At 49.4% G+C, this 14,833-nt stretch overlaps 6 protein-coding genes across 6 annotated transcripts; 2 read left to right on the plus strand and 4 right to left on the minus strand.

The window, feature by feature from the left end:
• Positions 1-1,603: 1,603 nt before the first annotated feature.
• N7511_006909 (glycoside hydrolase family 39 protein) lies at positions 1,604-3,104 on the minus strand (the record flags this gene model as incomplete). The annotated part of the gene is made up of 3 exons (XM_057129286.1): positions 1,604-1,669; positions 1,730-2,441; positions 2,497-3,104. The coding sequence occupies 3 exons, from the start codon at positions 3,102-3,104 to the stop codon at positions 1,604-1,606; spliced, it is 1,386 nt and encodes a 461-aa protein (XP_056983842.1).
• An 877-nt stretch (positions 3,105-3,981) lies between these two features.
• On the plus strand, positions 3,982-5,604 carry N7511_006910 (uncharacterized protein; the record flags this gene model as incomplete). The annotated part of the gene is made up of 1 exon (XM_057129287.1): positions 3,982-5,604. One exon carries the CDS (start codon positions 3,982-3,984, stop codon positions 5,602-5,604), a length of 1,623 nt encoding a protein of 540 aa, XP_056983843.1.
• A 171-nt stretch (positions 5,605-5,775) lies between these two features.
• Positions 5,776-8,541, minus strand: N7511_006911 (uncharacterized protein; the record flags this gene model as incomplete). The annotated part of the gene is made up of 3 exons (XM_057129288.1): positions 5,776-6,788; positions 6,872-7,013; positions 7,066-8,541. The coding sequence occupies 3 exons, from the start codon at positions 8,539-8,541 to the stop codon at positions 5,776-5,778; spliced, it is 2,631 nt and encodes an 876-aa protein (XP_056983844.1).
• Positions 8,542-9,184: 643 nt separating this feature from the next.
• N7511_006912 (glycoside hydrolase family 31 protein) lies at positions 9,185-11,266 on the minus strand (the record flags this gene model as incomplete). Its single annotated transcript, XM_057129289.1, has 2 exons — positions 9,185-10,311; positions 10,384-11,266. 2 exons carry the CDS (start codon positions 11,264-11,266, stop codon positions 9,185-9,187), a joined length of 2,010 nt encoding a protein of 669 aa, XP_056983845.1.
• Positions 11,267-11,790: 524 nt separating this feature from the next.
• Positions 11,791-13,550, minus strand: N7511_006913 (C2H2-type zinc finger protein; the record flags this gene model as incomplete). The annotated part of the gene is made up of 2 exons (XM_057129290.1): positions 11,791-13,412; positions 13,469-13,550. 2 exons carry the CDS (start codon positions 13,548-13,550, stop codon positions 11,791-11,793), a joined length of 1,704 nt encoding a protein of 567 aa, XP_056983846.1.
• A 256-nt stretch (positions 13,551-13,806) lies between these two features.
• Positions 13,807-14,544, plus strand: N7511_006914 (DNA-directed RNA polymerase core subunit RPO26; the record flags this gene model as incomplete). Its single annotated transcript, XM_057129291.1, has 4 exons — positions 13,807-13,838; positions 13,982-14,263; positions 14,336-14,455; positions 14,511-14,544. 4 exons carry the CDS (start codon positions 13,807-13,809, stop codon positions 14,542-14,544), a joined length of 468 nt encoding a protein of 155 aa, XP_056983847.1.
• Positions 14,545-14,833: the final 289 nt, after the last annotated feature.

Genomic DNA, 14,833 nt, shown 5'->3' on the forward strand with positions numbered 1-14,833 from the left:
CGATCAGTGGGATTTAAAAAGGAGCTGTTCAGCCTGAACAGAACTGATTACTCCATGGAGGCAAACAAGAAAAAGTAAAGAGAAGAACGAGCGGTTAGGCCGGAAAGGTGTGTCTGCCAAGGAAGATGACGTTGACCTTAGCGAGGGAAAAGGATTTTGGGGGGGGGGGAATATTTAGGAGAGAGGAATGATTTAGAGGAGATTTAGGAGAGATTTAGGAGAGACTGGGGAGATTGGCATAGACAGCAGAGCGCATTCAAAGGTTCTGGAGGCGAATCTGGGAAGTCTCCGATTCCGTGTGACTGGGGCCTATTTTTACATTCTCACAGCTGTTGAACATTCAAACAGTCAAACAGTCAAACATTCTTGAATATCGAACCCTGACCATTAGACAACCTAGACGAGTCGATCCCTCTCCAACTAAGACATACGTAAATTTAGCTGTGCATGTCTTAGCCAAGTTCGAACTATGCCCCATCCACTATTCGACTCTATATAAAAGATAACATTGTTTCCCCTTTCCCCCCTAATTCCCTCCTGAATCTCCAATTTCCCTCTCCCTCCCCTCTAATCTATTGGGAATTCTCTCATTCTATTATCTTCGGGAGTATGCGCTTGAATGGGCGCCACATACCAGCTAAAATGGGCGCTTGACCCAGATAGATGACCACGGCCGCGAAACAAGGTGCCTCGTTTCGCGACGCTTTGGGTTTAGTGGCTTGCCACAGCTTCCACGTTGCCCTTTTCTGCGGATCCATGGCGTGGCCTGCCTTTCCCCGGTCTCTGGCCGCGTCCTCATATTGGCCGAGCTTCACCGCCAAGCGTAGAATATCCTGCTTTGGACCCAACACAGGCAACTCGCGAACCATAGCGTCTTGGAAGTTTCAATAATGCCCTTTTCTGCTCTGGGCTTTAAGCGACACACGGGCCTTTTGTGTTGTTTTTTTTTTTTATTTATCTTTTGTTTTTCTCTTTTCTTTCTTGGCCGATGAGGGTCCTCCCACAAACTGTTGTTCCCGGGGGATTCGGAGTCTTGGCGCAGATCGAGACAATCAGAGATCATCCATGCAGCGTGAGATGTGAGACACCTGGAGAAGATCCCTGATGCCCAATCTGATCAGGTGGGTTTGCAGGGTTGGCATCAGCCTAGGCTCGTTTGGGTATAGTCGACTAGGCCAAATCCAGTCGTCCATCGGTGGTAACTCGTCAATTATGCTTAACTTTATATACTCTCACGTTGTCCCGGGCAAGTATCTATGACACAGGACATCTTTCCGTCTGGGATTGTCGACTATTTCGGCATGATGCGGTCAATGATGGTCAGGGGGTTTGAGGCGTTCTAATGGGCTAATTGGATATCACGCTGGCTTTGCATATGCATTAGAGGAGAATTTGATTATTCAAGCGTTCCGACGTCATCAGAAAGCTAATCTGCCGGCTATCTTCTCGTGCCCAGCAACAAAGACAAGATGATTTGACGACACCCCAATTGCAAAGCGGTTAAGAAAGCGGATGGAAGCAGAATGATAACTATGAGATCGCGCTCATCAAAAGACAGAAAAGTCAGCAGCGAGATTTGAGGTGTGATAACTTGACTTTCCAGTCAAGAGAGTTGAATTTCAAAAGCGAAAGCCGTCGAGTTGGAGGGAGGATCAAACGTGATGGTGAGCTGAACAGAACAAGTGTGTTAGTAGCCAATCGTGGATTTGAGCTCAATGTGTGGGCTTACTTCGTTGGAAGAATACGTGTAAGTAGCAGAACCCAAGTCGACCGGATCGCCAACTTCCACCTCAGAGCCAGACCAATCAAACCGCAACGTGCGTATATTGAGCGATCCTTCCGTGGCAAGTCCATATTCACTGAGCCCTGTAATAGTAATCTGGTAGGCCTGTTGAACGGTCCTTGTACCGGCAAGAATCTGGAGAAGACCATCACCTGACACGACAGCAAAGGAATCAAATTTGAGATCATCGGATGCCTTCGTGGCAATGCGCTCCCCAACCATGCTTCCATAGTACTTGTAAGCTTGCCAATCGCCATTGGGATAGTACACCCCCTCAGAAGTTGTCCAGATCAAATTTGCCATGTAGTTATGCAGATCTGAGCCACCTCCCCAGTTGGCTCTTAGGGCTCGGATACCCCATCGCTCGAATTGAGAGATATAGTAGACAGAGTTGGCTGGATTCTGCTCAGATGGCCATGCATATTCATTCACGTCGATTGGCCTCTCGGGAAGGAAATGGACCGCTCTCAAGGCAGTAAGGCTAGGCACCGTGACGTCGGGTTCGCGCTGCCAATCCCCAATCTGATGCCACGAATATCGATCCGGCACCACATCATTGGCTGCAACGGCTGCAAATAATTGGTTCCAGTTGTCACTGTCTTCAGAGGGCGAGTTTGCGGCTGAAGGGAACTCTACCGGTAAACCAGGATAGTTCGACCTATGATTGGATTAGGCGCTGGCTTGATCCGGGGAATATTGTGCAAGTGATTTACCTCACATATTTAGTAGCCCGAACAATGTATTCCACGTATTGGGACCATGCAGGGTACCAGAAGGTCTCGAGATCAGGTTCATTCCAAAGATCAAGAATGAGACCATCGAGCATATCGTTGGCTTTGATGTCACTGATAACCTGACCAAGAAATATTTCCATTTCTGTCCAGTTGCCGTTATCACCAGGGAAGGGGTACTCTGCAGTTGCTCCGCCTTGAGCACCCCACATGTCGGAGGCCATCAGAATGAAGTCTCCGCCGTGGTTGCGGGTTGTTCGATAGTTGGAGAGTGCAGACTGAAAGCGCCCAATGTAGCCATTGTAGCCTCCAGTAGCCCAGCCAACGGCGTCGACTTGGCCACCTCCACCACGACATGTCTTGAAATTGATTCCGGTGAAGAACTCGTCGGGAACGCTGGAGTCGGCACTTACGCCATTGTCGGGGATACCATAGAGGAAGCCAGAGCCAAGAAACTCAGCTGGGCCTATCTTATCGGCCAAATTGACAGTCGATGTTCCGGAGATACTTCTTCTAGCTATGCTCTCTGCTGAACCGGTTGATGCGGCTGCAAGGGCTATAGAAATAGCCTGAATGGATGAATGCTTCATTCTTGTTGAGGTGCGCCTGGTTTGGAGGAATATCAGCGTTACTGCTGAAGGACTTGAGAGTCTTTATAAATTTTTTTAACCCTATTTATACAAGGAAAGAAGATCACCAGCCCTATAGAGGTCATTCCTTATCAAAACAGTGCACTTCATAAAAGTGGCGGGGACTTGCTCATCAGGAGACATGGCCAATGGCGGTGGTGCTCGACAAGAATCTCAAATTGTGAAGTTTGGAATAAATGAGCTGCAGGAACTCATGTGAAGGCAAGATCTACAGCATCAAGCAGCTCTCATTTGGCGAATGTCTCGGGGCGGGGGAGGAGAAGACGGAGTCCCCGTAAAAAGTCCCCCGCGAAAACCAAACCACCCACTGATATGAAGCTAATGTGTGAAGATGATTCAAGATGCTCTAGCAGATCAATTTAGCCGGCAAGTGCCAAAGTTCCCACTCGGGTTCTCGGGGGCTAAAGTCTGCCTGTGCAAGCTTGGCTCGAAAATTGACCAATCGATCCGAAGCCCTAAACTACCCCGTCGGAACCTAGGGTCAATGTGCTGGGCATCTCCGGCGGCGTGAGTTCAGACGTAAGAGACTTTGAGTAGTCGAGAAATGGGCCCAAGGCCTAAGCTGTCCATCATCCAGCAGATGTGCATGTGGACTGATTCTCACGCCTAGCGACACGGATGGCATCCTCATATATTAAGGGCGATGGTGCTCCTACGTCCACCATATTTGATGCAACACAAGGAAAAGGTTTCCATACCGACAGAACTCGACTGATCGTATGTTGAACCAAACATGTGCAAGAAATGATAACGTTACCTTCACTAACAAACATGTCTTTCAGGTGTCTTGCTGATAAATCGAAGACCACACACCAACATGCGCCCAACCATGGCTCTCGAAGAAAAGGATCACGAGAGCGTGACGCATATGGAGCAGGGAGAGACAGACCAACATGTCAAGTCCGTCGATCTTGCGAAGCAAGCAGCGGACGAGGAGCACGCGTATACATTTTTCCAAGCCATCCGCAAATACCCTCAGGCAGCAATATGGTCGGTCTTGCTCTCCACTTGTATTGTCATGGAGGGATACGACATTGTCCTCATGTCATCCTTTTTTGCGCAGCCAGCCTTCACCAAACGCTACGGCTCATATATAGCCAGCAGTGACAGCTACCAGATCACCGCATCGTGGCAGAATGGCCTTACCAACGCTGTCTCTGTGGGCACCATCATCGGCGCCTTCGCTAATGGATACTTCACTCACCGGTTTGGATATCGGAGAGTGTTACTCGCGAGTTTGGTTCTCATTACCGCTTTCGTATTTATCCCCTTCTTCGCAAAGAGCTTGCCTGTCCTCCTAGTCGGTGAATTTCTGTGCGGTATCCCTTGGGGTGTCTTTGCAACTATGGCTCCAGCCTACGCTTCGGAAGTCTGTCCGATGGCTCTGCGCGGCTACCTCACCGTTTATGTTAATCTGTGCTGGGCTATCGGTCAGCTCATCTCTGCCGGAGTGCAGTCTGGGTTCTCTGAACATACCAGCGAATGGGGATACCGCATTCCGTTTGCTCTCCAGTGGGTATGGCCCATTCCGCTGTTTGTGATATTGATATTCGCCCCCGAGTCACCCTGGTTCTTCGTCCGACGCGGTGATTATGCATCTGCCGAGCAAAGTGTGATTCGTCTAGGTGTGGAGTCTAGCCGTGATGCCAAACAGACTATAGCTATGATGATCCATACCGACGCATTGGAAAAGCAAATCGACCAGGGCACAAGCTACCGGGACTGTTTCCGGGGCGTTGATTTGCGCCGCACGGAAATTGCCTGTCTGACATTCGCCGCGCAACCATTCTGCGGGACTTCCATGGGCGGCACTCCGACCTACTTTTTTGTGCAGGCTGGTTTGCCAGCTAGTATCTCATTCAAGATGTCTGTGGGCGGACTTGGCTTGGCTTTTGTTGGAACCGTCATCTCCTGGTATCTTCTGCATTCCTTTGGCCGCCGAACCCTATACCTTTGGGGTCTTGGACTTCTGACGATTATCCTATTCATTGTGGGGTTTGTGTCCGTTGGTGCCGGAGATTCAGTTCAAGGAAACTATGCACAAGCCACAATGATGCTCGTCTGGTTACTCGTCTATTACCTTACGGTTGGACCTATATGCTATGCGATCATTAGTGAGACTTCGTCTACTCGCCTGCGAAACAAGTCTGTGTGCCTCGCCCGAATCGTATACTACATTGCCCAGATTATCTGCAATGTTGTCAATCCATATATGCTCAACCCGACTGCTGGAGACTGGAAGGGTAAAACTGGCTTCTTTTGGGGTGGCTGGGCCTTGCTTTTCTTTGTTTGGACATTTTTCAGGTTGCCAGAGACAAAAGGGAAGACTTTTGAAGAGCTAGATATCCTGTTTTCTAGGAAAGTCAAAGCCAGGGACTTCGGAAAGTATCGTGTTGATGCATATGCGCAGGGCGAGGAGGTGCTCAAAAAGAATGATTGAAAACACACGTACATCCTGATAACGTTGTGTTGGATCGTGTGCTAGGACAAGGTATTGAGACGAATTCTATCGATGTGAGCTACCTTCTTATTTATATTCTGTTCAAATTGCTTCGTAATTTTAAATTGATATACATAAGTGGATCGGACCATGACGAGCTGGCTGGTCAGGTTAACAAGTGTTCGTGGCCGTGATCATACGTCGGATCGTTTCTGCATACGAGCGCTGTATATCCCAGGTATAGGTTGTTACCTCCTCCAAAATACTGCCACTATTGCTGTCCTTGGCATTTCCCCCATACTTCTCCCCGGTGAGCAAATATAACCCCTGCTTAAGAATTTTCAAGGGTGCACCATGCTTAACAATATCCCCAACCCCCTTGAGATGGGCCGACATCTTATCCCCGACATGGATATAGGTTTGTACAAGCTCGTCGTCCAAAGGCCGATCCAAGCGAATCCAGCTAGGTTCATCGTCAGAGTCATCCAGCCAAGCACCATCCTTTCCATTTTGCGTGATATCATGAGAGGCCCGACAAGTTGCAGAGTCGTGTGAACCAATTGCAGAGGTTGAAGCACTGTATGCCCAAAGTAGGAGAGTTGCAATGTAGATACTGAATGGCTCTATGACATTATTGGTGCTGAACCGACGGACGTGCCATAGCAAGGCGCCAGCATGGACGACTGACAGCCGAGCCTTGAATTGGTCACGAATTGCCCATTGAAGGACCTGGCTACGGGCATGTTCATACTGCTGCAGACCCGAGGTCGTCGAGTTGGGCCAACCTTGCTTGTTCATTGCGGGATATTTGACCAATGTCTGGAAATGGTCGGTTGGAGCGAGAAGAATCAGCCGAGAAAGATGCAGATACAAGATGGTAGGTTCTTCCCAACACGATTCAGCAGCATTGCTGTTGGCTGCCCAGTTGAGGATATCTAGTGAGTCACAGGCAGCGTTGCGCCAGTTTGAGACTATGCTACTAGATGGAGGCCACTCTTGAGTTGGACTTGGCTCACTGGTCAAGGTTTGCACGCTTGCCGTGGGGTTCCATGTTGACAATCGCATGCGACTCTGATCAAAAACCTCGATTGTTCGTCGGTAGATGGCGTGGATTAGTAGAACATGGCTGAGGTCGCTGAGCTTAGGTGGAAGCTGCTTTTCAATATAAATTGTGTCGAGGGCATCTAGAACAGAGACTAAGGGGTCGAACACAGTAATTGTTAGTACTTTGAAGTCTGTTCGGGGGGACTTGTTTTAGGGCAGATACCTGAGAACTTTTGAGCAATTTGAATATTCGCGAGCGACGGCCGCTCCCACGCTGGCTCATGACAGGGCAGCCATTCTCCAATATCTCCCAGCTTCATGATATGCCTGCAGCCGAGCTCATAAGATAGCATAGAGTCTAACAACTGGAATGCTTGTCAAAATTGCATTCATAGTCAGATTAGCATTTGAACTCACCCATATCATCATTCCCGCTCTAAGTCTCGTCTGCATCTGTATCCAAAGCTGAATATCTGTATCACTTGTGATAGAAATAGAGACGTCTGAGGATGTCCGTACTAGGTTAAGGTACGAACACCATTGCACCAGCTCTGCACGCTCAAACACTGCTCGATGTGTAATATATGAGATGCTGCTATGAAGCATGCATAACATATGTAAGATCTTGGCCTGTATCAGCGGCAGAAGCTCATTTACCACACCTGCTGCCCCGTACGTCTGATTTGCCGATTGTGTAGAATATGATTCTCTCTGGAAGTAATGAACACTGTTAAGGCGTTCCGAAAGAACAGTTTCAAGCGTTTGCATCATTGAGTGTTTCCATTGGGAGCCTTGCGAGGAAAGAAGATATGTTGCTCCCACACCTGCCACTGCAAGTAGCAAAATCCAGTGCGGCTCCTCAGTTACGAAATGGGCTTTGTTGAGGAATGGGAAATTTGGATATGAGCGCTCAAAATATAAATGCACGCACAGCCGAAATGAGTCAAGCGATGGGAGCGTTGACTGTGACTGTGTATGTTCTTGAACGCCCAAAGTTACTCTGGTGTATGTGTCTGCTGTCAGCCAGTTGGTCACCGGCGACGTAAACCCGCTAGCCTTGGTGCCAGATTTGGCGGAATCAACCGAGCCTTCTGCTGCAGTTTGCGAGTTACGAAACCTGCGTTGAAATGGAGCCCGCGATGCGACCCCGTGCACGTAGTATTTGTTTCCCATAGATCCAGACGTTCCTGTAGACTGGGCATCGACAAATGTTTCAGGCGATTCCATTTCTCGACTCGGATGCTGATAATCCAGCTGCTCGCAGTTGCTGGGTTGGATTTGGCCAGGAAATTGCTGGCTGGCATGATCCCAGCCTATCTCTTGTTCGGGTCTGGCGTTGAGGAGCCGGAGAGAATCTGGAAAATCCATCATGTTCAACCTTGGTGAAAAGATATCGCTCTCTGTGATACCGGCTAGTTGACTTGCCCATTCCTGGAGAATAGTCTGGCCCGGGGAGAGCCAATTGACTCCCGACATGGACTGGGGAACGAAGTCATGTCTTAAACCCGTTAAGTACAGAGTCGAGTCTTGGGCAATCTCGTTGTCGATCAGCATCGGCCGCTGAACTTCACCACTCGGCAAATTTGACGTGTCCAGAGATTGAGGTGCGTGGTCTAAGGCAAGCGCTAAATCAATAGCACCCGTAACTCCCTCGTTTGCCTCTACCACATCGGGACGAGCGCTTGCGTTGGATTGAGGTACATCGCCATGTCCACTCTGACCGGCCGGGCTGTGTGTTGACGATACCCGGTACTCGCAGCGAATGTTTTTGAGGCTACAGCGAGCACAAGGCACTTCTCTACTGCAGCGGACCCGACTTGCCGCACATTGTACACAAGCCCTACTCATTCTTTCTGCCGAGACTTCTTTCTGTTGGTTCTGAGCATGGACCATTGTATGGCGGTTCATAATATCCCTAGTTGAGGCCGAGTTGTCAGTCTGATGCAATACAAAGTATGCCTTCTTCGCCCTGCATCGTACGGTTAAGTTAATACTCACATACGAGCAAACTCCTTGCCACATATGTCGCATGTGAATGGCTTTTCTTGTGTATGGACACGCAAATGGCGCGTCAGGTGCTCTCTTCTCGTAAATCCGCGCCAGCAGAAGCTACATGTTATCGGAGTACGGCTGCGGCGCGAGACCCTTCGGGTCTTCACCTTGGAGACAACGATAGGCTCCTCGTTCTCCATGGAACCATAAGTCTGCAGGTAACGCTTGTATATGAAAGAGAAGTGGAGGAATTATTAGGATAGTCCGGGACATTGAACAATCCTCACTTTTGGTTGAATTCCGGCGGGCAGGAGTGTGGCTGTTCCCCCGCGGTCCCCCGCAGTTTCGAACGGAGGTTGGCATAGTGGCTTGAGAAGTTAGGGCTAGCGTACATGTACTGATTTCTTACCACTTAGAGATTGGTCAAACCTGTGTGGTAAACTGAGTTGGTAGTCTGATTCTCCCAAGGTTGTAACAGAGTATCGGAGTTAAGCTGTGCATAGTTCGCCAATGAAATGGCTAAAATCTAATTCTATCTAATTCTCTAAGCCGATCGCTTGTTTGTCCTCACAAACACAGGCATGGTGTCTAGGACACAGTCGATTATGATCTCTTGGCCACCTTCCCACGCCTTCTCACCAACATATGTCTTCCACTCCTCGCCCACGGGGAGACTGGGCAGGTAGACAGTCATCTTGGTCGTTCCAGCCGCAAGAACCGGGCAGCACAGATATTGATGGCCATACATGTAGTGACCGATCCATTCCCAGCACTTTTCATCGTCGGGGAACTCATAAAACAAAGTACGCATGACCGGCGTTCCCTTGTCTGCAGCTTCCTGCATAAGCTGTCGCGTGTAGGGCCGCAACTTCTCACGAATAAGCATATACTTCTTGCAAATTTCATACACTTCTGGCCCATAGGACCAGACTTCGTTTTCTGCACCGCTACAGCAGCTTGCACCCCCACTTGAGCCCTGTTCAGGCTGGCGTGGCTCGCGGTCGCCGTGCAAGCGCATAACAGGGCAGAACGCGCCCCATTGAAACCAGCGTACAAATAGTTCGCGGAACTGAGGGTCATTAGGATCACCGCCATGGAAGCCTCCAATGTCAGTAGTCCACCAGGGGAAGCCCGCGACACCCATGTTGAGACCTGCCGCTAGCTGGTTTTTGAAACTGCTCCACGACGACGCGATATCTCCGCTCCACACCAATGCTCCGTATTTCTGACTGCCAGCCCAGGCGCAGCGGACCAAGTTGACAACGTTCGTTTGGCCCTCACGGGTCATTCCTTCGTAAAAAGCTCTAGTATAATCACTTGGATAGATGTTCCCAATTGCTAGATTCGATCCGAGGTGATATCGGTAGATGTCGAAATCATACGCCGTGTATTCGGGCTCGGCCTCATCTAGCCAAAAGACCTTGATTCCGTAATTGGTGTAATAGTTTTCACGAGCCTTTTTCCAGATATAGTCTCTTGCTTTGGGGTTGGTAGCATCAAAGTGGATGGTATCGCCTTCAAAATCTAGACCCGTTCTAACACCACGATCCACACGAACAAGCAGACCTTTTTCGCGCATTTCTTCATAGTTCTCCGATTTTTTGTCAACAGTCGGCCAGATCGACACCATCAGTTCGATTTGCATTTCCTTTAGCTCTTTGACCATAGCAGCTATTTTCATATTGCTAGTTAGCTATCTTCGCCTCAAATATCTGTCTCAAAATAGTACCAGATTATACATACCTGGATCGGGCCAGTACACGGGGTCAAATTTCCACTCTCCTTGCTTAGGCCAGTGAAAGAAATCGATAACAATGAGGTCGATCGGCAGGTTTCGACGCTTATATTCCCTAGCTACACTGAGAATCTCATCTTGCGTCTGATACCGTAGCTTACACTGCCAGAACCCTAGACCGAATTCGGGCATCACAGGGACTTTTCCAGTAGCATCAGCGTAGGCTTCCTCGATTTCTGCGGGCGAGTCTCCTGCCACGATCCAGTAGTCCATGACTTTGGTAGAGTAACCCTCGAAACTCATGATGTTCTTTCCAAAGACGGCACGTCCGATCGCTGGATTGTGCCACAGGAAGCCATACCCGAGCGACGATAATGCGAAGGGAACACTAGCTTGAGAATTTCGATGAGCTAGCTCTAGATCATGACCCTTGAGATCCAAGAATGGCATTTGGTATTGGCCCATGCCAAAAATCTTTTCATTCGGATCCACGCTCTCCAGTCGTAAGGTGAGATGGTAGTCGCCACCTAAAATAGGCTTGAACTCACGAGCCTCGACCTCTATGGCGCTGCATTTTGCATCGAGGACATCCCGGCGAGTGCGAGAGTATTCTTCAAGCAATACTTTTCCATTGGAATTCAAAATGGTCACTTTCCCGAACTTGGAAATGACCGCCTTGATTTTGCCGTTGGTGATGCTTGCAAAGGTAGAGGAGATAGAAATATCCGGGTGAACTGGGCGTGACGGTTTTATTTCCAATGCCCAAGTTTCAGTCGGCATGGTGGCGCATTTTGTGGCTCTGATTCGGAACGCATTGTCAACCCAGGGTTCGATCCAGAGCTGCTCGGCGTCATACTCATAGACTAGACGACCTGCTTCGACACGAAACATCCTTGCAACGAGGCTTAATTGAAAGTTTCACGAGTAGTTTGATGAGAAAAAAGAACTCTGATACAGGAATTGATTCATCTTCTTGGGCATTTTATGTGTGTTTCCATCACCTCGCTGTCTTCCTCCGCCCCCGCCGGAATGCCAAGTTGCGACGGGGGTACCATGATATTTCTGCATGATGTTGTTTTCTGGCGCCAAGGCATTTTGGACAACTGGGCTCCAAAGGCACTGCTCCACAGTACTTGGCGTGCAGTAAGATCTGGTTGTAGGACGATTCTCTCATCCATGGCTATTGTCGTCCTTTGCCGTTCACAGATCAGCTGACTGCTTAGTGATCAAAATGACTGCAGGATGCCTCAGGGTGCCCCCGGGCCCAGGTGCAGTGCCCTGATCCATGGACACAGATAAGGCTGAAATCCATGAATTACATCTTGGTGGAGCAAAATTAGAGTTTAAAGAGACGAAATGAAATTTTATTTTGCTATGCCGTTAAATAGTCGTGAAAGTCGTAAAGGTGACCCCAATCATTGCTCTGTCAAATTGTAGGCAAGAACGGGATCGATCATGGCCATATCGTCATGGCCGGATATCATGCAATCCATCTCGCCGCTTGCGCCCGCTGAAAAGTCATCTTGCATCAAATAATCGGTATTCAAGGCTTGCTGGCCGGGAAGGTAGTTCGAGTCATTTGACTGAGAGCCAAAAGCCATCTCCGATGAGCCGTCGCCTGCAGCATAATTTTCTTTGAAGAAGGACGGGCCCTCCTGGTCAAGGCCAAGACCGTACATCCCCAATGAATTGCCGCCAGGACCGGAATCATCGGCAAGCAAGGCACGTTGCATGAACAGTCCCTGCACCTCGTCTTCCGAGCAGCCATGTTTGCTAGTCATGTGCACCCACAGATCGTAGTCGCGATGGAAACGATGGGGACACTGGTCATAAAAGCAGGAAATGTGTCGGCCTGTCTCCTCGACATAACCCTGGCCTGTGAGAGCGGCCAAGGTAGAAATGGAGCTATGCGAGGGCTTATTGCTTAGTCCCAATCGCTGACGTCGCTCTGCCTTGGAATTTTGGAGTCCCATATGAGCGGTGCGTATGTGTTCCTCGAGTGCGAGTTTACTGCCGTAACGGTTTCCACAGCCGATGCCATCCCAGCTTTCCACCTTCTTGGAGGAAGAAAGGTCCGTTTCTCCACAGACGAATCGTTTCTCGCCTTCGTGGACGGTGCGGATATGGACTGTCAGGTTGCCTTGCTTGGTGAAGCTGCGATCACAGCCGGAGTAGGTGCAAAGGAACACTTTTCTTTCTTCAAGGCTAACATCCCCGTGAGCAACCTCGAGATGACGCCGGAGCTCTCGTGATGTGGAGCACACGATTGGACAATGAGGGCATTTAGGAGGGTGAACGATCCGGATATGATCCTGTAGAAGGGCGTATGTGGGAAATGTCGCTTCTTGGTTCGGACTGTCGGTACGATTCATGTCTGAACATTGATCGGGTAGGGTTTCAGAACATTCTGTGCAAGTGAAGCGCTTCTCGGCATGGACCCTGCTTTCGTGGGCTCGCAAGTTTCCGGCGGTGTCGAATGCCATTTGACATTTTTGGTTCGTCACCGGATCGGTGTGCATACACGGATATGGTTTCTGTTTTAAATGGACAGTCGTGACATGTTTCTGGAGCGTAGTGTGCTTTCGGAAGGTCTCGTTACATGGTGGGTACTCCGTGCAGCGGAACTTGTCTCTTCCGTCGTGCGCAGCTTCATGTCGGCGAAGTCGTGATCCAGTCACGAAGCTTTTACCGCACCCCGGTCGGTCACAAATGTAGTCTCGAACGCCGGTATGAGCACTTTTGACGTGGTGGTTGAGATGAGAAGTTCTTAAAAAGGTCTTGTCACATCCCTCGAATGTGCACTGGAAGAGCCTTTCATTGTTGTGTGATCGGATATGTTCCTGAAGACGAGCTGGACGGTTGAAGGCTTTGTCGCATCCTTCAAAAGGGCACCGGTGGGTTTTGAGCTCGGATGGATACCGGGAAGACGTAGTAGAGTATGGAGTAGCAGGAGTCTCGTTCAAATCTTGGCTCATGGCACTCGGAGTACCTGGGGCCGAGTACTCAGCATCAGAATGAGTCTCTTCGTAGATTGGGTCTGTAAAGGATCAGCAAATCGGTACCTTGATCTCGTTATCTAGAGATGAAGCATACCGGAGGTGTCCAGGAGTGTTTCCTTCTGATGGCGCTTGGGATTCGACGCTCCCTGCGACAGAGACTTCCTTTTCTGGGCCATAATAAGAAGCCCCCGGGAAAACGATTGGCAAAAAGGATATCCCCATGCATGGAATGGAAGATCTGACGTGAACGTCCCAATAATTTTATTTTGCCGAAAAAGGCGGTGACGGCAACCGCGAGAGGAAGTTTTTCCGCTCCAAGGATTTTTACAAGCATCAATCCCACTTCGATCTCCGAGTCGCTTCTCCCCATTCGGGCCTTTTCTCGTTCTCTACGGTTAACAGATCATCTGATCATTCAGCCTACCAGCCATCATGTCTGACTACGGTGACAACGATGCTGAACCGTAAGAGCTACCTCCCCCACATCTTGAGGTTGATCAGACCCTAGACGCAACAAAGTCCGGGTTCTGTCTCACCTCCAAGCATGCTCAAACTGTGTTCGCATAAATCGCCACAAGCTCTATGGCTAACCTGAATGTTTGCGCAGCTATGACTATGAGCCCGGCGAGGATGTGTTCGAAGAGATGGAACCCGAGGACTTGGCCGACCAAGAGGGCCTTGAGGGTGAGGAAGGCGAAGGCGATATCTACAACCCTGCCATCAATGGAGAGAATGTTGTTGTCTCGGGTGACCCCAATGCCGGATACACTGGGAAGGTGATGGAACAGTCGCGCGAGAAGAAGGTGCCCAATGACCAGCGCACAACCACTCCATACTTGACCAAGTACGAGCGCGCGCGTGTCCTCGGCACCCGTGCCTTGCAGATCAGGTGCGTCGACAGATATTACAAGCATTGCGAAATTGAGCTGGAGACACGATGGATGTACTGACATCTCTCTAGTATGAACGCTCCTGTTCTCGTTGATCTCGAGGGTGAAACCGATCCTCTCCAGATTGCCATGAAGGAGCTGAATCAGAAGAAGATTCCTCTGATTATCCGCCGATACTTGCCCGATGGATGGTAAGAATGCCCCTATCAAGCATGAGTGGTGGGATATGCCTAACAATAACTCTAGGTACGAGGACTGGACTTGCGAGGAGTTGCTGTAGTAGCACTTCAGATTCGATCATTCCGATAATGGCTGTTTACCATACATTTCTTTTCTTTGGGTTTCAGCATAGCGTTTGGAGTTTTGGGATACGAAGAAGCTGTCAAAAAAAAGAGCTTTGAAAGTCTTGACTGCATGGACAGAAGAAGGCCTTCGCACAGTTAGCAAGACTAGAAAAAGGATATCCATAAATAATATGACGCTTTCTTCATTTCTCTGTTTATAGTTTGTCGACCACGTGCCGAGTCGGTCAGTCATTTGCCGGAAGAATGAATCCTAACACACTCGAG

This window comes from Penicillium nucicola (assembly GCF_028828085.1).
Source record: "Penicillium nucicola strain IBT 29836 chromosome Unknown utg000006l, whole genome shotgun sequence".
NCBI lineage: Eukaryota > Fungi > Ascomycota > Eurotiomycetes > Eurotiales > Aspergillaceae > Penicillium > Penicillium nucicola.